Source organism: Dufourea novaeangliae, unplaced genomic scaffold, assembly GCF_001272555.1.
Source record: "Dufourea novaeangliae isolate 0120121106 unplaced genomic scaffold, ASM127255v1 scaffold109, whole genome shotgun sequence".
Lineage (NCBI taxonomy): Eukaryota > Metazoa > Arthropoda > Insecta > Hymenoptera > Halictidae > Dufourea > Dufourea novaeangliae.
The window spans coordinates 3607127-3632404 of NW_015373997.1; the positions used below are offsets into that span (position 1 = coordinate 3607127).

The 25278-nt window shown below is 38.0% G+C and overlaps 2 protein-coding genes across 2 annotated transcripts in view; one reads left to right on the plus strand and one right to left on the minus strand.

Moving 5' to 3' along the window:
* Positions 1-25278, minus strand: part of LOC107188003 — a 132092-nt gene that overhangs the window by 101283 nt on the left and 5531 nt on the right. The gene's annotated exons all lie outside the window — the stretch shown is intronic.
* On the plus strand, positions 5702-6376 carry LOC107187978 (thyrotropin-releasing hormone receptor-like). Its single transcript, XM_015576188.1, has one exon. The coding sequence runs from the start codon at positions 5702-5704 to the stop codon at positions 6374-6376; it is 675 nt and encodes a 224-aa protein (XP_015431674.1).

Here is a 25278-nt window from a genome sequence, read left to right on the forward strand (position 1 = left end):
TTTTCCGAGAAAACATAAAAAATTGTGAAAGAAAATTTAGAAATGGGTACCGGTTACCCTGTTACCCGATTGCCTACACAATAATTAAATGAAACTCGGTCTTAAGCTAAAATCGAATTACGGAAACATTCCTACAGATCGTTAATTCGTTACATATGTGAACTACTGGTGTCAAATTAATTCACAAGTTTCTCTAATAAAGAATACAATTACAAATTAAAGTCTAACTTTCGATTAAATTAATCTGAACAGTGCACGAGATTAAAATAAAATAATAGGACCATACAAGAAGTAACAAAAGATTGACTGAATCAATCGACAATATCATAAATACTGCTGATTGGATCCGATTCAGATTGAGCAATCAAACTCACGTTCCTCTAACGAGGGTACATTTTACGCAACCACAATTCCGTGCAACAAAAGGAACTGTTTCAGAAACTAAGTACCTACTCTGTACTGGTTCGCTGTACACTCTGTACAGGTTGGCTGTCAGCTAATACGCGTTTCTTGTTTCACAGGTCGAGATTACGTCGCGTTTTCGACGGGGCGAGGAGCGGTGCTCGCGAATTTTTTGAAAGGATGCACCTGCGCGCCCCGAGTATCAAGTGTTGCCCAGTTGCACATCGCGATTGCGGTCTTCGGGAAAAACTCGCCGAACCGGTCAAGCGTAAAATATCACGGGCAGCCCCTTGACAAGAGAGGGCCAAGCGGGAGAGCAAAGCGGCCGCAGGAGCACGAGGCTGCGGTGACGCTGTCCGCTCGCGAGTAATCCTTCTTTTGCAGTATCATGTGCGTAGAAACATTTTATGCCCGCGAGCCGTTCTCTGGCATTCCGCGGGACGCCTCCGAGGAAATAATTTCATCCGGGGTGGGGAACAAATAAGACGACGCGTGTAAAACTTCAAAAGAGCCTTCAGTATCCGAGAGGTGGAGAAGATTGGCACCGAGGGAAAATTCGCGAGACACTAGCGATATTTTTGCGAGGGAAGGATCCCAACTGTCCGACTTCGATTTCAACGGGGCTTTGTAAGATGATAGTATACAAGTTCCTAATGATATATGTGAAATATTAGGTGTAGACACATGATAATTGTGAAGGTATAAACAATTAAAGTTATGAACCTTCAGGAGGTATGTATATAAGTCAAATAAATGTAGGTCAAACTTGTCGAAGTATAAGCTTGTTTGGCTGGTAATCGTAGGTTCTGGGACAGAGATGGGTAAATTCATTACATGGTCGTGGCTGTAGGGGAGAAATTAGGCAATGACTTTAGAACCCCCTTCATGCTAAATTCTATGGTCCTAGACTAAATTATTAACCTTGAAAAAAAAGGAAACTCCTTGTGCGTGACATTTGCCTCCAAAAATTATGCTGAGTCCCCAACACATTCTCTTATCACCAAAACCAAAAAACTTACTCGGCTGTTCTCTCTCAAAACCAGTCTGCAGACCCCCAACCAATCAAACCTCAATATCGACGAGACACTCGCTCAAATCCAAAATTATTCCCTTATGCAACATTATTCCCCCCCGGAGCGATCAGCACAATAACGCATAATGACCCGTAAAAAAGTGGCACGCAACATTGTCGAAAGTGGGGGACCCCTGAGGCCGTACGACGAAGTTCCACCTCGACCGAAATACTTTACACCTCAACCGTGCCCCGCGATAATAACTCGTAGGAGCAGCGGGTTCGTGATGATAATACAGGCCCCTGATTATCGTGCCCGTTCGTAGCGCCTCTCCTCAGGGTCGCTTGAGTTACGTCGTAACGATGGCGAACCATCGAACCGGTTGTGGGCCCTGCCACTGCACTTATTCGGCCCCCCGAACGCCCTCTCCCCCCCCCCCCCGCCCCCGTCAGCTAACCCGATCCCGGCAGACGAAGCCAGGAATAAAGGTAGAAAAAAAAGCACGGGAGAACCCACAAAACTGAACCGCACACCTGGCCCCAAGGATGAATGCGCGAATTCGAGGCAGCCAAGACGCTGGGCCTCACCAAAAACGAACACTAGTCCCCGTAATTTACAAAGGAGCCATGAAAGAGGTTCGCTGGTTACTGCCGGGAACGAAGTGTCTTCCAAGGAGCAAAGATGGGATTTACTATCAGTGCCAAGACACGTGCGTCTGAATTGCCAGTGAAGCATAGGTTACATGTTGAAAACAATGGAATCAGGTAAGAAACAGATATAGGTCGTACACTTCGTTCAAACGTAGACGCAAAAACGTCTGATGTAGACGCTCGTCAGACGTTAAACGTCGAGAACAATGGAATGAAATGAGAAATAGGTATGGGTCGCGCTTCTTTTGATCCTCGGAAAACGGACGTTTCTGATGACCGAATAGAAAATGGTGCCTAGGTTCAGATCAAACTTGGGCATAATTTTATTTAAGTAATACATAGGGAAAAGTTGCAATATCTAGGGAAGTCATCCTGAGCTTTAAACAGGTAATGAGATTAAATAATTGTTTGCCAAATATCGACTCATTCAAGAAGACATATTATTTTATTATGAAAGTTGGAATTTCCACGGTTAAACAATTCAAAATGACGAATTACTTTTCTCTTTTACTTGTTACTCGAAACTCTTTATATCTGGATAATGAATTTGCCCATATCTGGTCCAGATAGACCTCTACTCTTCTGACTTTAGACGTTTTGTGAAACGAATTTCTTCCAAATATGCTGATGATCGTATAAAATGCTGATATAAACAACAGTATGATTTAGTTATTTTCTGTTCAATCGGAATGGTGCGTGAAGCTTCTGAAATAATTGGGCGAAATGGAGCCGACCACAATTATCCAAGCGTCAAACGCAGATGTAGTACGCGTGTGACGTTTATAAGCTATCCCAACTTATAGAACGAGTCGAAAATTAGTATGTGATCGGTTAGTTCTTGGGTTTCTAAAAGGAGTGGCTGTTGCGACCGAGGATTGCGACATATCCATGAGAATGGGCGCGGAGTTGGGCCTTTTAAGGTACATGGCCTCCCTTCGCGCAGATTTCCTTTTTGGAGGAACGTGAACGAGACATATTGGAAGTTGTTTGATTGGGAAAGGGTTAAATACTTGAAGTGTTTTTTGTAAGAATAGTTCTTGGCAAATGTTATACAGATAAATCTAACCTAAAAATAGTCGTGTTATTTCCCAATAATTTAATTTTTGGGATGGGGTTTTAAAATTCCCAGTAATTAGATTTTCAGTCAAACTGTGTTCTGATCAATCAACTATTATAATTTATTTTCGGTCATCGTAAAGTAATTTTGCTATTGAAACAAATGATTCTCCATAAACCATACCATTAACTTGACGTACATATTAAACAGCCTAAAAAAGCTAACGCACACACAAAACCACAGTCGTCACTTCACAGAGAATTAAAAAATCAATAGAAAGTATCCACTCATACTAAAAGTCTCAAAGTGACGCCTCCTACTCATTCGCTGCACTTTCGCGAAAGGAAAGTAAACAATCGCATCTTCCTGTAAGGTCTCCTAATTCGCACCTGAGAACGCGACAAAAAAAAAAAAAAAAAAAAAAGAAAGAACCAGATCCGTATTTACTCTTTTCTCCCAGACCACGCGTGCGCGACCTTTCTCGATTCGGCGGATCCTCTCACGGGAAACGAAGGAACAGTAAAGAAACAAGCCCGTTGTCTCGCGGTGGTATCCGTTTTCTCCGCGAAAACCCATTGTTAGGGTTTCCATGTGCACAATAGCCGGGGACAGAACGGATCTCGTTCCACTTTCCGAAGGAAGAGAGTCCGCCCTCGGTCCACCGCAGGACCCCTGGACCAGTACAAACACAGGACACGATAAATTTATCAGGGCCGAACACTGACCGATATTGCGCCCGTGGCCATTTGCCAGGCGACAGAGCCTCGAGGCACTCTGGCCTGCATCTATCTCGTTGCATTATGCAGCCGAAGACACCGCATTACGGTGCCTCTCTGTCCTTCGTGTCGCCTCCACGATCCTCCTCTCGTCGAATAAATACGCTCCGACAAGCATTGATTTATCCGCCGTGGAATATATGTATATGTATATCTTTGTCACGGCCCCGATCGTCGGATCTCGTTACGACGATCGAGATATCGAGGATCCTCTCTGGTGTCAGGGTCAAGGGTTTTCCCTACTCACGTGATCCTTTGTCTTTGCGAACGGGAGCATGTGGAGCACAAAGAGAATGTTACTTCGCGCGGAACAGTGGGAGATACCGATGCCAGAGAGTGACTTTCGAATCGGATCGCATAAATCAGAATGATTATTAGGCTCCACCCTTCGTACGATTTCAGGCGGGGAAAAAAAAGCTGTCCCAGTGGGCTTGACATTGTATGCTAATACGACTTGTATTATGCGTCAGTGGTGAGTTTGAGGTATTGTTAACGTTTATCAGCTACGGTTCGAAATTTATGGCGCAATAATGTGGATCGGATGACTGTTAATTGTTGCTTGTATCAGAGGGAGAGAGAGAAAGATGGAGAGTAATTAGGAAGAATAGAAAAAAAAATAAGAAAGAATTTTAGATCTTGAGTCTATGGAAATTTAGATCCTACGTCAAAGATGGCGATAAAGTACTGTAATTAAATACAATATGATTGTTTAGAATATGAACTGAAATAGCAGCTTTTAACTACTGATACGAATAAATTGTTTTTAATTCTTTTCTGTCTGGTCATTAGAATTTGCCCCAAATTGAAGAGGAAATTATTGTGAAGCGTGTCTCTATAAGTGAGAAATTTTAGAAACTTGTATAATATCCCTAAAAAAGTTCAATAATTATTTAAATACAAGGATATTTCATCTTTGAGAAACTAAAAACTACCTATTTTATTAAAAGATTTGGAATTTGAAGAATCATCCTAGAATAAATAGCAGTCTCTAAATGTGAGTATGTACTTCGTAACTGAACACTGTTTTTTCTTAGCAGATACATACTACGAGGAGCACGTACGCATCGTTAACACAGTAGATAACAGGGAACTTTGCTGAGAAAATCCAGAAAAGTATGTTTTTATCGGTCTGCAACACAAAGGCACTCAGATCAAAGAACTTAAATTCTCTAAGAATTCTACAATATTTCCGAATAACTTTTATCCAAAAAACGGAAACAGTATTTTATCTAACTTTAATATAAACGAAATTATACCAAAAGAATATAAATTCTACATCTCATCTCAAGAAAATTGATTGCATAAATTCTGTCATCTGACCATCAATCAAAAGGCACTCAACAAAATGAAAAAATCGCGTGTAAGCCAATGTCACAGCCGATCCAAGTGGACCCACCCACATTTCAGATCATTAAATTCCCAAAGGGGATCGAGTGTAAAGACAATTATGTAAAAACAGGAACTGTGACTACCGTCCTTCCTGTTCAGTGTTAACGTAGTACCTGAATGAACGTGGACGTGTTGACACGTCCAATCTAAAATAACGTGTTATGTCATACCAACGAATAAGTGGCTTAATCTAGAACAAAACTACGCTTTCTTGAAAAAACAAAAAACAACGTGACAGTGGCCGAGTGTCAATCGAATGTCTTCCGCGTTAAACGAAAGTTACGTTGATTTTTGAACAGATTACAAGTAGAGTATAAATTTACCATTTAAATAATTCATCGATCCGATCCAATGGATTTAACAAGTGACATTGTGTGGAAACATTCACGAATTTCACGACACATTCCCGAAAACATGGAGATCGCTTTTCACATAATGCCCACGACTCCCCCCAAGAGCACGAGTCCCACGAAAATTAACATCATTACGTCCAGCATCCCCCTGCCCACGGCTCGAATAATGAATTTAACGTTTCTGTCATTGGGAACCAGCCTGAATATTTTTGTCATACTAATAATCATCTCGAAATCATCCATGAGGACCGCCATGAATCTCTACCTCATCAGCTTAGCGTGCTCCAATATGGTGATACTGATCGAACCGTTCGAAGAAACACTCAGATGGTTCTTCGACGTGAACACGAAACTGAACATGGATTACGTCTGTCTGATCAGCTTCGATGTGTCCGTGATAACTATCGCCATCATGAAGTTTCAGCTGTACATTAATATTTTCCAGCAGCACACGGTGTTTGGCCAACGACTGTCAAGGAAGCTCACAGCTATAAAAGGGATTTTCTTGATTTGGAGCTCGTGTATCATATCTCTCGCCATTGGCCTGCATATATACGATTTCTTCGAAGGGGACATGGCGGATATTTACGTTTGGAACACATTTATGTTCATTATAATGCCGTTCCTTATATTTATTGCTCTTGACAGCTTGATCTTGTACGAGCTGATGATACTCAAGGCGATCGAGGGATCGTGGAGATCGAGAGAGTTGCGACACTACGTCATGTTAGGTTAGTATTTTGATTGTTGCATGATAAATGTTGTTTTTGAACTGCAAAGCTGTAATGATTATAATTTAACCTCAAATGAAGATTTTTAATGGAAGTAAGATGAGTTATTGATCCCAGTTTCGTGGAAACTATAATGGCTGCAATGAAACCGTTTGGAAACGATATTTTTTTTCTGTACCACCTTAATAGATCCTTTAAGCATCTAGGTTCTTTCATTTTAATTCTCGTTGCAAATTTTTCGTTGAGGTTTCATGTCTGCATTCAAATCATATGAATATAAAATATAGTAGACATTTGATCTCTTCCGCAGTGATGGTTGTAATAGCTTTCCTTCTGATTCGTACGCCATATCGGATCGCCAGGGCGATAAATTTCATAGAACCGAATGCGTTGTGCTGTACAGACAATAAGAGGGAGGTGCTCTATTTCATTGCGAAGACGTTTCCAGCAGTCTTTGGCATTATTTACATCGTATCGTCGAGCGAATTTCACGATGCTCTGAAGGTTCGTTTCGAAACATGTTGAAAATGTTGCTAATACAAATATTTACGTGTTTTTATAAACTGATGACGGTAGTTGTAATTTCGAAGCATTAATCAATATATGTCAATGTTAAATATTCTTTCGTTTCAGGACACTTTTAAATGCCGGTGTCGAAGATCGCCTAAAGAAACGTCGATGACGCGGACATTTGATTTATAAGAAGTTTGTTAAGGGGCCTGTTAAATCAACATTCTATCCTTTAGCTACTCTTCTAAATAATGAGTCATTCGTTCCAAACATTTCAATATCGTTTAAGTAAGGAAAACATTTTTAAAATAAGAATAGATGAAGTTTCTATTAAACAAAAAGGAAAAGGTGAAAAAAATAGTTCAGTTATTTAAAAAATAGGTTAGTTTTTATAAAATAGCTTAGTTTTAAAAATATAAATATTTTTTAAAAAAATAGGTTAGTTTATTTACTTTATCTATGGGTATACTTTCACCAAGTAATTCCCGTTTAAATTTAAGATACAGACTGTCTGCCCCGAAAGACAAGAGGAAGCTCATAATTAAACGAAACTGTAACGGTCTGGCACCGGAAGCGAAGACCATTTTCCATACACTCCGCGAGAGAACACTAAACGTCCACGAGAATCAGCAACATATTCGTAAGGCGGACGCTGGGTGTCGCGGCCGCAAAGTCGTGAATTCATTGCGCTCTCTGTATGCAAATTGGCTTCCCTTTGGGCACGTCTGCCGAGTGCATAAGTCCTATGGAGGGCCGCGCGCGTGTTTACGTGCAACCACGCGTGCGTTGGTTCGGCTCGACGACTTCTCTCCTGCACTTTGTAACTGTGTGTGGTAAAAGATCCGGCAAACTCCGACCATAATCTGTGTGTTGGTCATCGGCCATGTGCAATCGTTTCGAACGCTTCGATTGTTAAGTAGTTGAGATAGCGTCATCCAACGTTACGTTCCATGTTCCGTCCGTCGTTTATTCGTTTACACGCGTTTACAAATAACGCTCAGTAAAATTCTTTTGGGTCTACGGTCACGCTAATATATATTCTCGAGTTATTGGAATAAAAATTCAAATTCCGGTTGCGGTCATACATAGGCGTACACAGGGTATGTATGTACCTGGATGTGGTTCGAGTACTCGCTAATGCAACGTCAGGACATGTAAGATCGCATAGAATGGTAATATAGCTTTCTGGAATCATGTAAGGGTACTGGAAACTTGAATAAACATTATGAAAAATACCTTTTGCACTAGGTATACTTTAAACCGTTTTAATATTGACATTGTGTGTGTGTACATGTATTATAAACCTACAACATTGGTCTCTGGATTGGGATGTTAGATACGCACGATGAAGCAGAAAATGCGCATGTAAATTGCGGATTTTGCGCGTTTATTGTAAATATAAATATTCGAGATATTGTGGAATGAACACTTTAACGAGAATTGATAAAGTATTTATTATATTTTTAGTTTGGTAAACCCTGTAATAGGTGGAATATATTTTTCATCGATCCTAATTTCTCTGAAGTAGAGTACAATATACCACAGTATAGGTATAACAAGTAACGTCACTTGGCAAAAATAGCATCTCAAAAATGTTACAGCGCATGTGGACTGCGCATTAGGCTATACAATCAAGAAACTGACGACAGTGACTTTGGATCGCTTGGCGCTATTTTCAATCGAATTCAGACAATTGTATATATTTAAATATATTATTATAATATATTTTCCTCATTTTTTTACATGACTACACGTTATCATGTTTGTTAAATTCCATCCGAAAGGCGTCGCAGAAGAGGAATTAAAGACTGTTCACCAAACATTTTAAAGTATAGTCATTTCTCAGGTATGAAAATTGCAGTTTACACCATGATAAGAAGCTACATTCCGCGTAAAAACCTTAAAGGCATTTCATGTTTCCCTCCAAGCTTCTTCGTTCGTCACTTACGCCACGTAATCACTCACCTCCCAAAAAACGAAAGAAATTCTTGCTCAACTAGGTACAAAGGTGGAGGGGAGGGTATCTTTAAATTTAATTAAGCGTAACGCAGTGAGCCTTCGTGAAAACAGGACGTCGTTTATCAAACCGAGGATAAATCCGATTTCATAGCTACCACGACATGTCTTCCCTCGCGAGACGTGGACGACGCCCATTACGAATTCCTCTCGCGACTACGTCGCCTATTCCGTCGATCGGCGATTCTGCGCCAGGTAAAGATGGACTGTGATTATTACACGTGTGTGGAGAGAGAGAGAGAGTGAGAGAGAGGATATGATTATCGGCCGCGAAAGAAAGCTACCGAGAATACAAGCCGCCGGAGATGCGGCCGTACGTAGGTAAGTATGTACGTGTCGTCGCCGCAGAAGAAAAAGAAGACCCCCGAAGAAACAGGAAATCAGTGGAGCGGAAAGCCATCGCGCCAGACGGGACTTCCGGCCCGGGTCTTTTGGCTCGACAAAATGCCCTTCCATGTTCGGGCATTGTCTCGGTCGTAATCGTTTACCGTGTAATCTCGATTCTATACGTATCTCTCGGGGATATAAGAAATAGGATCTTAAGTAGAAGAAACACTATTATATATAAATTTTGTTCAATCTTGTTAGGGTAAATGTCCCAATTACTACCAGTTGCCCTAATACTGGCACTTTATTTAGTTTACTTAATAAACACCGTAACGTATGAAGAATTGCGTAGAAAAATGTTTGATTATTAATAGTAAAGGCAGAAACAAATTATTATGATATTGTCCCAGTGGTAAAAACTGTGGCAGTCAATATGCAAGAGTTACAGAGAAATAATGAATTAAAAGTTATGTGTTGATACCATGGGCGTAACTAGGTTATCAGTCAGGGGGGCCAAAATATTGACACATCGAATGCTACAGTGAAAAAGGCTGTACGTAGCCAGACACTTTATTTTGTTTTTAAAGCTATAAATCGTTGAAAATGTATGCGTTTTGTTAATAAAGGCTGTTGGTCGTATTGAAAATTATACTGTAATATTAAATATTACGTGAAAATTCTATAACTCTGAGAAGGGAAGAGAGAGGGGGCAAAATCCAATTTTTTTTGTAGAATGGGGCAAAAGCCACTTTTTGTGGCTCCTTGCCTACGCCCATGGTTGGCACCTACAACTCCGTCATTCAATCTCCACTGAAAAAATTTGGGATGAATTATATCGGAAAATTCGAGAAGTCTGCCCAAAGATTGAAATCTCACTTGTGGAATTATTTACAAACACCAGTGGAACCAAATAATAACAAATACAGTACACAAACTAAGGAAATTTAATTTTAATACACACCAGTGGTGAGATTTTTAATGTACCATTCAACGTATGAATTCTTTGTAGTCAAAGGATACAAACTAGATAATAATAGTTTAAGGTTTTGATAATTTGCTAATGATTTTTCAGGTTTACTTACTTTTCCGTAATTGTCCTAATACTTTTAAACGGGGGTGTACGTATAAACGGAAGTTATGTACTTATACAAAATATGAACGTGGTCCGATCAAATTTCTCTTTCACTTTACAATTAATGCTAAAAGGGCGTGAATATCTCCAACAATGACTGTGCCATGAGTGTCGAAAAAAAAAATAGTGACGAACAAAGCCATTCGTGTCCTCGACAATGAACGTGTTCCAAAAGAATGGTCCCCAAGAGCAACAAAATTTGCTTATGAATAGCGTATCGACGTTTCAGTCGAATATTCCGAGAACGTTCGTTTGATTCGTAAATCGTTCTCCAAAATTTTAAACAAATTCACGACAAAACATCCTCACAACAAGCTCAACGAAACACGTTGCACCGTATTGTTAACTAGTTTCATGCAAAGAGAGAATATTCACGGGAAAAGGAATTAACGGTTAAAGGGGTTACGGTATTGAATAATCTCTTTCAGGGTACTACGGAATCTCACGGAATCTCACGGAATGGTGTGTGTATTTGCAAGCACCCAACAAAGCGCATAATAAGAGAAGGCGAGGGAAAAAGTTCTCTACAACGTGAGACAAAGAAAGTTACACTTCGCAATATAGGCCAGTGTTTAACTTTCCCTGTGGCTCGCAGGCATTCGCGAGCAACATTAAACATTTCTCAGCAAATCCTCGTTGAACTTGTAAACAATGTTATCGCCGCATGAACTCGTTCCGAAGTAGAAACGATTTATTCAAATGGTTCTTTGAAAAATTAAAAGAGATTGGAGTACTACATTTTAACCCATTAAAATCCAACATTGCATTAACGCAACATTTCAACCGGAATTTTTTTTCAGTAAATTTACGTTATTGAATTCTATTTTTCATGTTGCAGCTCTGAAAGAGAATTTCAAAGATTTCCTTAATATTTTTTCGTTACTATTTCTTTTCCAATTTAGATCCTATGACGTTTTGAAGTTCGAAGAAATTGAAGTATTTGGAGCACTATGATAAACCAATCTTTCTAGTATATCTTTTTAATGTATTGGGCTTCCATTATACGGTGTCTAGTATTATAATGCATTTTTTATATTTCGGCAAAATAAGTTATTTTATTTACCTTTTTTCAATAAAAAAATTGTCCTAAATTACATAAATGCAATATTTTGTTACACAGAAATTACCGATCCAAATTTTTATAAAGCATTTACATATATTTTTATACACTTTCATAAGTACAATATAATTGTGTATGTAAAAATCACTTTATTTCAATGCCTGAGACTTAATGTGTTAATACATAGTAAAGAACACTTTTCACCAAATTCTTTGCACTATTTATTGACAAAACCGACAGATTTATCTCGACAAATATTGACTCGTTCTCGTCATTGCCACAAATGCTCACATTTTTACTGTCGAAGCACACGCTAAAGATGTTACACATACCGTTCTTTGCATTCTTTATTAATAACGACGACAGGTTTAGCTCGAAAATAATGTGACTCATTCCCATCATTGCCACAAAGGCAGACATTTTCACTTTTTGACACACGTCAAAGACACCGTACAGTGTTTACAGTTCATCGTGTACGCACTGTTCGCTTATTTTGTACCGGTTTCCAGTGAATGCTTCGTACAAACCTCTCCGAGCTGGAATTTAGCATACCGTGGGCATTTCACGATTCAATTCAGAACACCCGTGAGCTCTGTAAGACGACCGCGATTTACGATCCCTCGTGCCCTGGATGAGAATTAATGTTTCAATCTCGAATCCCGCGTTTCCGTAAACTACAACCGCTGCGACGTGTTTAAAGACTTCAAACGAGTACATACTTCGCGATGCACCATGTACTCGTTTTGTCTTCCACAAACCATCGACGAATCACGAATGAAAGAACGAAGAGATAATCGAGCCTCGAGGCGACCATTTTTAATTTTCCATGACACCATTGCGGTTACATCGTGAAACTGCAAAGGTGAGCGATGGAAATGCTTGACGGTTCATAGATTCACCGACAAATTGTCCTTCGATCATTTTTCCGAAGTTTCGAACGTCAAAGGGAACAAAACTTGACGGAAAAATAAGACAAAATTAATTTTTCAACGCGATAATATGTTAATGCTTCAGTCGAATACCAGTTAAAGAGATTTTCATGCTAACATTTGCGTTCCTAATTCTTTTTCAATTTTCTTTCCAATAACTCCCTATTACTTTACGTGTTTTATTTTAAATGTACTTTAAAAAACAATTGGTTGATAGGAACCGATTTAAACAAATTTCTGTTCAAATATTGTGAAATATAATACATAGTAATTTCAAAATGTCAAGTGTAATTTGACATAGGAGTACCTGTGAATGAAATTCATCACGAGTTACACTGGAGAAACGAGTTGAAAAAGTTAAGAATTTTGACAGACGTTCACCGTAACTAATTTAATTGTAATAGAATTTTCCGACTTATTCAATACCCTGAAGAGTGGAAAATGTGTGTGATCTGTTGGTGTAGCGTTCAGAAATTAAATTTTTTTTGAAAGAAATGGAAATATTTTCTCTTATCCTCAGCAATGCAGATATTCTTCCTCGATAAAACTATTTCTGCACAATACATATTGGTATTTAGACGCTCGTTAAGAAATTTTGTAACATTTGTCGATGAATCTATAACCCATTTGGACACCCACACTTGACAAAATATTTTCTCACGTAGCAAATGCATCAAGGCCTCCTTGTTTTGACTTGCCCGTACGAAAATAAAGGGTCTGGTTCGATTACGGTGCGAAACGATCCATCGACAATTCATGTTTTAAGAACCTGAAACCACCGTGATAGCTATAAAAACGTTTTTTAACATCAATGAAATCTTTATAAATCTGTACACACTGTATTAATTAAAATTCAGAGTCGATAAAAATATATGTCAATATCAATTACCTCAACACACAATAAACTGATGAATTGAATGCAAAATGTTACTAACAGGCTATTCATTAAAACTAAAACCATCAATCCCGTCAAAATGACGGATTTCAAATTTCCTGTTTCACAATATATAATTAGATACTAAAATCACAAAGGTGCCTTTATCGGAATTTTACATTGACCATTAATTTATTATACATTTCATATTAACCATATAATGTTACGATGTATTATATATTAAAAATATCAACGGTGGTAGTTCTAGTGTTAAATATAAAATAAAAAACCTTGTAGGTTTATTCCTGCAAAACGGTAAATACTCTGCATAATTATTATTTATATTAAGCCGAAAACAGTTTCCAAAAAGTCGAACAAAATTCGTGTCTCACGAAAATCTCATTTCTTTCTCCGAGCAGAGGAAAAAGATGATGAAACTCTGTACGGCAAATATGCATTCCATTCTGCGGATATAAACGCACGATGGAAATAACTTCGACGCCGGCCGGAGGAGCCGGATGTGTGTATGTCCTGTGTATGTATTTTGTACCGTAAAACTTTTCAACTTTCTCGCGGCGTAAAAAGAGTTCGACAAAGATTCAAGTGTTCCGTAAGCCCGCCCCTCGAGCCACACCGAGCGATTGTAATCGACACAACCGCGAATGCTTTTTCCGTCGATGGCCATGAATGAAGTTTCTATGCGTTACGAGTTTCACTAAACCGTCAGTTTCATTCACACGTTCGGACGTAACGTATTTCACTCGCGCATCCCAGCGACTCCTTCGATACGCCCATTTGTTTTCACAGAGTGTCGTGTGCATCGGGAATTTCTCATGGCTTCGCGAAGTTGAGTTTGCATACGCTTTATCGAACTTTCAGTAAAGAATCGTGAAAGGAATTTTAATACTATTATTGACTTAACCATCGAAGGACGGACGTTTTCGATGATCATGTGGACGAGTCTAGATATCCCTATTCATCTGTGTTCAGCTTTTTGACTGCCGCGTCACGTAAATATGAGTGACTCGTACATTGCAAAGAGTAATATAAAAAACTGTATTGGTTAGTTGATCTGTATGGATTGATGTCGAATCAATATATTTATTAGGTCAAAACTGTTCTGAATAATTCTTTCGTTCTACGCAAATTTGATATATTTTATTTTCTCCGCCAAGAGTTCTACTAACGAAAAAATAAAATAAAAGCTTGATTGGAATATATTGAAATAGTTTTGTTCTGACTTCAAAATTCCCGAATATTGGGAATTCATGAACTGCAATGTGTTTCTGAAATTGTGTTTAATAACAGTCGAAATTTATATTTTTAGCAACAAACTTATATAAAATGCATTATTTTGAATGTTACATTCGAAATATTGATGATTCTTAATGCTTAACAATAATGATATTGCTAAGATACCAAACACTAGCTAAAGAGATTCACTAACCAATCGGAAAGAAAGTATTTACACTACACTTTATCAGCAAGTTAAATTCTTATGAAATAATCTACAATAAACAATTTTCAAAGTAATATAAAACTAAAGAGGGTAATAACAATTTAAAGCGTCAACAGTATGTGAATACCTTTCCCCCACTATTCATCGATGTCCATCGCGCAAATGAAATACATCACGCGAAGATAAAGAAGTCTCGTTATATCGAACTACCAAAAAATGTCCTCGTAGACCACAAAAAAGCCAACGTCATAAACCAATAAAAACATTTAAAAACTATTCAATAAAGTGAATAAAAGGTGCAGAAGCCACTTGAACCAGAATCAGGCACAAAATAAAAAAAAAAATCGGAGCTCTGCGCCCTAAAACAGTTTCGCAAATCGGTAAAGCGAAAACCACGATCTTCCAAAGAAGTCGTTAACTTCGATTACGAACCACGTCGATGATTCTGGACGCGACCTAAATCCGTTCACGGTACAAATTTCAGAGTTAATGTTTCATGAACCAGGGACAGATTACACGGTGGGCCAATTAAGACCAGTCAGCTTTTCAGCGCCACAACACAGAAGAACGTGAATGGGTACGGTGGAAGCGTTCGCCGTGGACGCTCGAAGGCGGTTGAATAATATCGCGTATTAAAATCACCCCGGACCTAGGCCACACGTAAATCACCCCTTATCGTCCTACGACCTGGCGATCGATGCACTTTCTTGACACCCAGTATGCACGGGGAGAGCCGTAGGCGATGCGTGCGTGGGTGGGCGTCTCGCAACGAGGGACCCTCGGCGTCTGCGGGCAAAGTCGGCCGGAGAGTCTCTCCGCCACAGATTCTTTGCCCAAAAACAATCTCGGCGTTGAGTCAGAGCCGTGTTTGGAAGGTGGAGCGCGACGGGACGGGGACATGAATAGTTGCCCCGACTAGATTTAAACCACGGCGTCGCGAGCGCTGTGTACTTATATACCGGCGACGTAACTCTTTTTACCTCCCGCGGCTGGATAAGAAAAATTCGAGTGCAACTCGCACGGATTCGCGTCGATAATACCACTTATGACGGAAATGTTCATATCGTTATTGATAATCGTTTTAGTTTCTTTTCCATTTTGAGCGAAATTTCAAAGGGAAAGTCTGTATTACTATTGATAGCTATTAAATACAGTAATGTCTCGATGAGTGCGACGTACTCGGGTCCGCTTCGAAGCATTCGTGGCAAGGCGAAAAGGTTTTTCAGCCCCTCATAAACTTGTTTTTTGCCCGAAGCCGAGCCTCTACTTAGGTTCTGTTTACTCTGTTTTGATTGGTTCCACGAGGGGGATTCCCCCAGTGATGGAAATAACGCCATTACTCGTGTCGCATTCATCGAGGAATTATGGTATATTTTTTCATTATTTTAGCGAAGGACGCTGTAACCCCGGAATAATTCATTATGTTTTAGAACAGGTTGTAATGACGTAGATTGTCAGGAATCATTTTTATTTATATTATATTTGTTCCATTAACTCTTTGAAGCACAGAATTTTATGTGATTTCTTTAATGAGATTTAGCACAGTAATAAAGCTTGGAATTCTTAAGTCAATGATAAAGTTTCTCAGCCGCATATGGCCATTAGTTCATTAAATATTTAATGTTCAGCGCCGATAAGCCTTCGAACACTCATCGAGGATTTACTGCAGAACGCAGTTTGTTGGTGACAATTGGGACTAAAAAACTATCGAACCACAATGTGTTACAAAGTAGGAATCTCCACAAAAGACACCGTTAAAGATTTAGTCTACACTTAAAATCCGTGGTCAATTAAAGCATTAAAAATTGATTTCCTCAATAAAGCTGTTTTATGACGTTCTTTGCTTTCTTTCCTTTAGCTTTTAAATATAGTGATTAGCCTCCAACAATCTTCTCAAAAATTGGTAATCATTGCGTTCTAGGTTAATATTGAATCTAACGCACCTTGATGCAAACTAAATAAGACAGACAAACGAGAGACATCACCGACAAAGGTAATGAAAAACGAATTCAATGTCTGTGCATCCTGGAATTCCATAATTATCCAGCTCGTAAAGAAGGAATGTACACCACGAATGATGCACCCGCGACCTATCACGCGAAACGGCAGGTTAATTCGTGCAACCAGCGAATTTCCCGTGGCTTAATTTTTACCTGAGTAACAGGCTTCGGGCTCCAGACGTTCATTAATATTTATCACGAGCTCGTGTTGTTGCCTCGGCTGGACCAGAGCTAGGCTAGAGATCGATTAAAGCTTATCAACCGGCTAAGCGGTAAACGTTTAATCGCGATAAGGATTATAAGTAGAATCCGTCGGACGCGAGTAATTCGAACATACTTTAACTAACGCTACCAGATTCCCTTCGCTGAATCTCACGCTTGAGCGCGTGGTTCGATCGCGAAGGAAATGCAGATTAGTCGAGTGACATGGAAGATAAATCACGGATGGGTAAAAAAATGTAAGAAAACGACAAATCCAAAAAGAATATTTACGAGCGTGAAAGATGATGGAGGGGGGTAAAAATATAATAGTAACGTGGTTGAGATCGAATGTTTGGTAAATGAGGTTGAGGGGAGAGTCAACAGTACGAATGAGAAAAATCGACAACGAAATAATGAAGAAGATAAGATTGGGAGCTACAGTCTAAAAAAGAGAAAAATGTGAGAAGTGTATAAATAATCATGGCTGTTTTAAGGATGGTGAAAGAGGCGCGAAATAGCGAGAATTGGAGAAGGGACGATGAAGGGGCCAACGAAATTGAAAGTGGAGCAAAGGAGTGAATATAGGGTGACTGCGATCAAAGCCATACACGAGGATAAAACGTTCGAATGATGGATAATCCGTGGAGGAAGTTACAAAGGAAAAATGCTGTGTAAAAGAAGAATCATAGACCTAATGTGGAAAAGGGAGTAAAAGTAAGATGAAAATTGGTCACTACGAATGTAAATTAACCCCTTGAGAGGACTCCTGCGCATAGGATTATGGAGATAGATTTCATATGTTTTCTTATGAATACTGATGTGAAATTCTCTTCGAACGATATATGGTGCGTAAGTGTGTGGTATAAAATACTGTTTACATCAATTGAGCCTGTTAATAGACTTTTAAATTTCAATGCTTATAGATAAGAAGGCTATTAATTTACTTTAGATCAGGTTTAAAGAAGAAATTATTACGTTATTTTATGTGAGTTCTTGCTATTTTTCATTACTGTAGTTTAATACTGTTATTGAACTGTTTAATAATAGTACCTTGGCTGTCGATCGTTGGATCTACTAAAACCATTAAATATAACCCACATAGGTAGTGTGTTAATATAATACGGTATTTGATAGATTTGGTTATTTTTCTTGACAACTTTTTTTATGACAAATGATACTTAATTTTATGTAAGGATAATATGTGTTCCTAAGACAAGAAATAAATTGTATATTTTATGATGGAACTATTAAATTGCAAGTTTTTGAATTTCATGTAAGTGAACATTATATTATCGACAAACTCGAGCGTAAATTATTGAATTACTTAAATTTTCGTAAAAATAAATAAACTATAGTAATATATATAGTATTATAATCAACATTTAAAAATGCGAACCAAAGCAATGAGTCACAGGAAGATAAGTTTATCAAATTGTAGTTGATTGTAGGTATAAATTACGAACTTTCAAACTTAATTTTTTCCAAACATAAATTTTTGTAAAAGACTATTGTGTTTTCCAGACATGATTCAATTATTACTTCACATACTAAAGTGTTTAATCGTGAAGAAATTATGAGAAGGCAGAATTTGTTCTGTTTCCATAACTATTTGCGTTTCGTAATAAAATATAGTTTATTTAATTTCCGTTGTCATCAGTTTCCAATACAATGAAAATGTCAAAGTAACATTCTATTTTCAGTTTAGACAAAATTCAATATTTACACAAATTCACGTTTTTATATACCAAAAATATTTTTCACTATTATTGCACACCAAATTGAAGTTACATGAAAATAATGATATGGAATTTTTCATCGGTGAAATGCCTGCACAACTGATTTCCATTCTGAAGAGACAAATATTTCGCATACTCTCGCTATCTACCTCACCACTACAGAGTCGAACTTTATATTTGACTAAGGATAAGTTACGAGTGTTATTATCGATATGATTCACAGACTCACGGGTTACGTTTCGAGTGTGTGTAAACAGATGCATCGTATGCAGATATTGCAGATAGAGGATCGTAAAGGCCTTCGGAACCGCATTTTCCCTTTCGCGTCGCGTATATGCACATACGACAGAAAAAATGCAGTGTCGAACATGGTAAATGGTTCATTGTTCTCGTCGAGAGACAATAACGTGTGGGCCTTTCGGATTCGTGGCTGACGAAATTCGTCGCTTAACAATGGAGTTAAAAAAAAAAAGAAATTAAAAACACACACGCCTCTGGACACAATCGCCGTCGATTTTCACTTTCCGAAAGCGTTTTCTTTCTGCCATCCCCCCCTAGTAATAATAAATGAGAAAACATAAAAGAGTTTTCAACCGTTATGTAAATAATTCTATGTGTTGTACAACGGTGATTAAAAATAATTATCATATTTGAAAAGTGACTGAATCAAAAATACTAAAATCATATGGACCTTAAATTCATGCGAATTAAAGGTAATTTTATAAGGTCTCGAGAGAATTCGATAATTTTTTAAATATTTCATTTTAACCATTGTGTACAAAGCATAAAAACAAATTCATTAATTACATATCATATTCTGTACATTTTCTATATATTACCACAAAAACAGGACAGTAATTTTCACCTTTGTAATTATCGTTATATGAGCGTGACGGGCACGTTGGCCAATAACAAGCGGAAGTTAATCGATCTATTAATTACTGCATCTGGACTAATAGTACGTTCTCCACAAGATAAGCCGTTACAAGTGCATTTACGTTTCAAAATCAACCAAAGTTCATTAAAACGCTTACTGTATACACAAAGTATGTTCCAAAAAACAGTCTTTTACTACTGGTACCAGTTCGCTTAAAGAAGGTGAGTTTTTCAGAAATTTTTTTTTCATACAAGGCTGATTCATAAAATGAGTATTAAACTTTTTTATTTTAGTGCAATGTATTCCTTTTCGATGAAAAGACAGAATGAATTGATGAATTAGGCGCAGTATGGAAAAAAAGGTATACCCTGGAGAGATAGAGATAAAATCGATACCGTTGCATTTCGATAATGTCAACGGGCGCGTCAACCGTGAAAGTCGCAAAAACAGGATTTCAGGCACGACTGCACAAGACTCGCGGCGGCGAACGAACGAGCGATCCGGAGCACCTTGGCGAAAGTGCAAGGTTAAATCGAATAAGATCGTCTTCCCTGGGCCGAATACTAGTCGCAATCACCGCGACGCTTGTCTGCGACACGCTTTCTTTATTGCAAAGATGTCAGTGCCATGCAGCGTAACGAAGGTCGTTTGTTAACACGCGGGGGGTGCACTCGCGCAATTTACAAATCATAATGTAATTCATCACGCGTACCAATTTGTCTGTTTATGAAAATTTATTGTCGATGCGTGAATATATGTAACAAATTTTGAAATGGTACTTTTTAGTCATCAATAATGTCAATCTCTCTATATTATTTATTTATATGAGTTTTTCATTGATGTGCATTTCAGCTTATTCGTGCAAAATTAACGGAACTTTGAACTGATTATTAGCAAGGAAATAATATAAATACTCATACTGTGCTATAAGAAACCTGTAAAACTTAACAAATTCTACGAAGTGTAGTGGGAAATTGTTTACATACGAATGTGCAGGGAAAAGGGTATCATTTACTTTAAGTACGTGACACTATTGAAGTTTACTTTATCGTCCAATTATGAAAACTTTATTAGCAACAACTACCAACAACGTAAGGTAAAACGAATCGAAAGCATACCGATGTCAACAAGTATTATGTATCCAACAAAGTTGCTATTATCTCTCAAACTTGTGACATTATATACGTAAAGAGTTTTAATAATATTCATCATAATTTCAGACAACGAAGTACAGTATTAAAATTGAGCCACATCCACCAACAACGTCTCCATTGAAAACGCGATGAGTACACAGTCCTGGTGTCACAAATTAATTCAAGGCTACGGACTATCACAAACTCAGATATCACTAACTGTCCCCAAAAACATATATCTCTTTACCCGTATTGTTGTTCACTCCAAAACGAAAGTACCCCTATAAACATTTATGTACATCTTCCTATTTAAGCTACAAATTTCCCTGTCCCCAAGACATCAACTATGTACAATTTTCCTCAAAATACAATACTACAATCAAACAAATCAAACCACATACCTTTGTATCACGAGTCCAACGACGTTCGACTCCTCTTAAAAAAAAAAATCCCTTCCGTCGATCTCACTATCCCAATCAATCAACGTCCAGCTCGTCCACGGTAATCGCGCACAACGTTTCGAGCAAACGCGCAAAAGGCACACGGGGTTATTGGTCCCTCGACTGTCACACCGGTCCCCGAATTGACATCGGTAGCACTTTGTTTCGCCGGAGTTCAGGTCCACTGGTTAAACACGACCGTCGAATGAATTCGAGAAACAGGTCGTCCGACCTGTCATACGTGGATCCATCATGGACCAGGTGTCATGCGTCAGAACAGAACCGAATATAAACACATGCGTTCTGTAGATTGATGACAGAGTTGACAATCCCTAAGTTAAGTCCCATCAGAAAGAAATTGATACGGTATTATTCCACGTCGATTCGAATCGTAACGAATCCTTGTTTTTTTTTTTTCAACGATAATAAACGAAAAAAGGCACGAACGATGATACGGTCACAATGAAAATTTTTCGAGCAACGAGACACACGAGCATTCAGTCAGTCACGGCTCGGCAGTCGGCGTACACTGCAAGCCGAACCTCACCGCCACGCGACTCCGAACTCGAAAGCGGAGCCGCGCAAGATGGTCGACGCCGTGGCAGCCCTTTCATTGGCTGCCCGCCTCGGCCAGGTATACTCCGGCACTGTTATCGTCTGGCGAAACACGACGCGGTCCGACCGCGTCCCCAAAATTACTGATAACAAACCGTGCGGGTCCAACGTTTGCTATTAACATGAAAAATTCGACGGACGCACTTTTTGCTTTTAGGGGAACACCCGATAGGAGAAAGGGAGTACCTGAATTGTTGAGGGTAAATAGAATTCTTAGCGATTAGTTAGTTTTGTCTAGTTTTGGATATCATAGAAGAAAATTTGCATACGTTTTGAGATTGTCAGAAAAAAAGGGGGAGTGTTTTTGTAATTGTGACAGAAGAGGTTTTTAGTAATCTTAGGAGGAAATTGAGGACATTTGAAATATATAAATGAAGAATAGTCCTACACAGAGTAACAAAGAAATACCGATGTAACGATACAGAAAGGAATGTAGAAAAATTCGATTATTCTGTCAGATTATTAATACCTACTTATGAAATTAAAGAGTTTTTGGATGTGTATTGTTACAGAAGCGAACAGGATTGTAGGGGACATTTGACAAGTTGTAAAAGAGTAAAGGTTGTGAAATTGTAAAAAACGTAAATAATCCTCCAGCATTGGATATTCGAAGGTCAATTCAGGAACTTCAGCTTTCTAGACTTGTGTTAGAGAGACCAAGGCTCCTACGTAAGTCTGTAGAATTTGAAAAAGAAAGCGCTCCCTGATATTGTGAGAATGTATTGCAGAAGAGAATAATGTTCTTTAAAACTGCTAACCCAAAAGAAGATAGAGTTCTCAGAGTTTTTGAAACGAGCAAACATGACATATGGTTCTCTTAAGCTGACTTCGACATTGACATATCTCCACTTCTGATAAAATCTTCACTTACAGATGAATAAGTAATCAATATAAAGCGATAGCGATATTTTATTTCGATTCATATTACATTCATATTTGGGAATAGTACCTGATAAAAACCTGTGGGTCATTCAAACGGAAAACTATCGGTTCTGTACTAGTTCCAACAGTGGTTAACATTTAATTAACATTTTGCGTTCGACCGACCGGGGAAATTATCGAACAGGTATGACTGTTCTACTTTTATATCTAGTTTTCCTTTAAGGTAGTTGAGAACCAGAACCCATAATCAAATTCGTACTACTTTCTTCACAGAATTTATTTATCTTCCTTCTGTGAAATTATGATTTATGTTTGTCTTTTCACCGATAAACAAAATTACTGTGGTAAACTTGACACCACTAATTTATATAAATTATCTAATAGAGCAATTTTCCTGCAATATATGTATAAAACGAAATGTTCAACGAATTGATCCTTAAAAACGTAGTCAATATTAAATCTATATTCGTGCAGTAAATCGTCTAAAAAATATTTAATTTCACATCACTTTATCTTTACTGTATATCTTCTATTTTAAATACTTAACCAAACTGTTTCACGTAAAAAGTCTTAGTTTTAATTAATTTCACGTTGAAGCTGATTAGAACAATCAAGAAGGAACATAAATAAAAGTCTATCGAAATATCATAATATAAAAATTTGAAACTATACAAATTTCAAAAATCACGTAGAATTAAACAATATATAAACTATTAGATTTTTTAATTATGACCTCACATTTAGAGTTATGAACTTTTTATAATGATAGTGTTCCTTTTACGCCCTTTAAAAAACCATAAGTATAGTAACAAAAAAAATTACTCATTGACCGATACAATTAAATTAAACACCCAGCATATTCAAGGTAAACAAGCATTAAAGGCCAGAACAAATTATGGAAAAACATGTCGAAAGCAATATCGTTTCCTTTTGTAGATCTCTTAGAACAAACGTAGACGTCGCGCAATTAAAATCCACTTTAATCGTCGAAACGAAGCCAATCGATCCCGGATTGAAAATTACGTTTTCACCGGGGGGCCAATTAACGGTCATGCGGATGAAGGTGTCCCTACGGTACCCGACCCTGGAAGGAATGCAGCTAACTGCAAATTTCCGGTAGGCTACATTCTAAACGAAATCGACATACACACGTCCGAACAAACTCTGCCGACCAGGTTCCCTGTACGTACGAGGTCGCTGTTAGAACCTCGTCCATTTCCGATTCTGTTTCGTTCCCTTCGTTTACACCTTTCCTGAAGGCCCTATCACGCGCGTACGTGAGTGCTTGCAAGGTCGTCTCATCCCATCTTCCCCTCTTCTATTTTACAACAAATCACAATGCTGTACACGCGTAGTTATGCAAATTTTCTTGGCCAAACGAGGTTCAAACGCCTGTACGACGTGTAAAACGACAATATATGTAATCCTTCCACGATATTATATACTTGAAGAATCAATTTTTCCGAATAGACAATTCCTAAAAACACACTTGTAAAGTAATTTAGTATTTCTTAACTGTTATTGAGTACAGGTCAAATTTTCAAATTCAAAATTTTTTATTTCCTTAATAGTTGATAATAACTGTAATATAATAATAAATGTGAAGTATAAGTTTAATACAACTAAAAGAACATAATTTTTTCATACATATCAACAACGAATAGACGTAAATAAGTGACATAAATAGAAAGTTGTTTATCCCCAAATAGATAACTTTTGAACTTACGTTAACTAAGATATTTTATCTGAAAACTTTGTAATTGTTAAAATATCTGCTTTTGGTACAATGCGCAAGTAACGATTAAAAATAATTTCCTATGAAAGACTGTGCGTCGAAGAGATAGTTATCACTGTAATACTGCATACAAGTGCATTGTACGCGTATAAAACGAGCCTTGCAATGTAACAGCAATTATCAACAAAGTCCAACAACACGGAGAAACTCTACCAATGTTTGTAGCAATGTTTTCAGAGGATACGAACAATTTTCCTTATAATAGAAAGGAAATTCTTTATCCTGTATTCGTTAGCGCTAGTTTTTACGAGAGTTACGCGAAGATTATTAAAACAGATTGTGGTGAAAAAAGGAGCAACGCTCAGGAAGTGCGAGTTTATGATCGGTCGTGTGCGTGCGATACACACCAGTTCGAAATACGGGCACATCCTGTGTTCACACCAGCTACGAGAAGCGTTCGCTTTACCTGCCCTCGGTCGAACGTAACCTGGAGGCTGTAAATACATCAACTGTTATCGTCGAACGTCAACGAGATGCATGTTTTCCACATATCTGTTGTAGCAAATTCCATGTTTCATATCAAATGATGAAAAATTTCCCAGATGAGCGTTAATTGCTCAGTGCATCGCGACAAAGTCTGCTCGACTTCGTTGTGAGAATCGAATGTAATTCTTGAAATACTTGAAGTTGAAATCGGATTATAGTTGTAGGATCAGAGATAATAGAATTATGTAGAAACAGGATAACAAATTTATTAAACACTTTAACTTTATAAAACAAATCAAATTCATTAATATAGTTCGTCAAAATGTCCGTGTTTTCTGTACCGTCCGTCTCTATTGCTAGAAAAACACTACTAAAAATACGATCGGCATTGACATAATCTATTCTCTTCTCTCTCGCACTCACAACCAAATTATTCTCTCTCAGTCTCTCTCACAGATGCAACAAACTACCTCTTGTTATAAACAACTCTACTCT

Excerpts from the sequence above, each read along its gene's own strand:
- LOC107187978 (XM_015576188.1), top strand. The coding sequence starts at position 5,702 with ATGGAGATCGCTTTTCACATAATGCCCACGACTCCCCCCAAGAGCACG.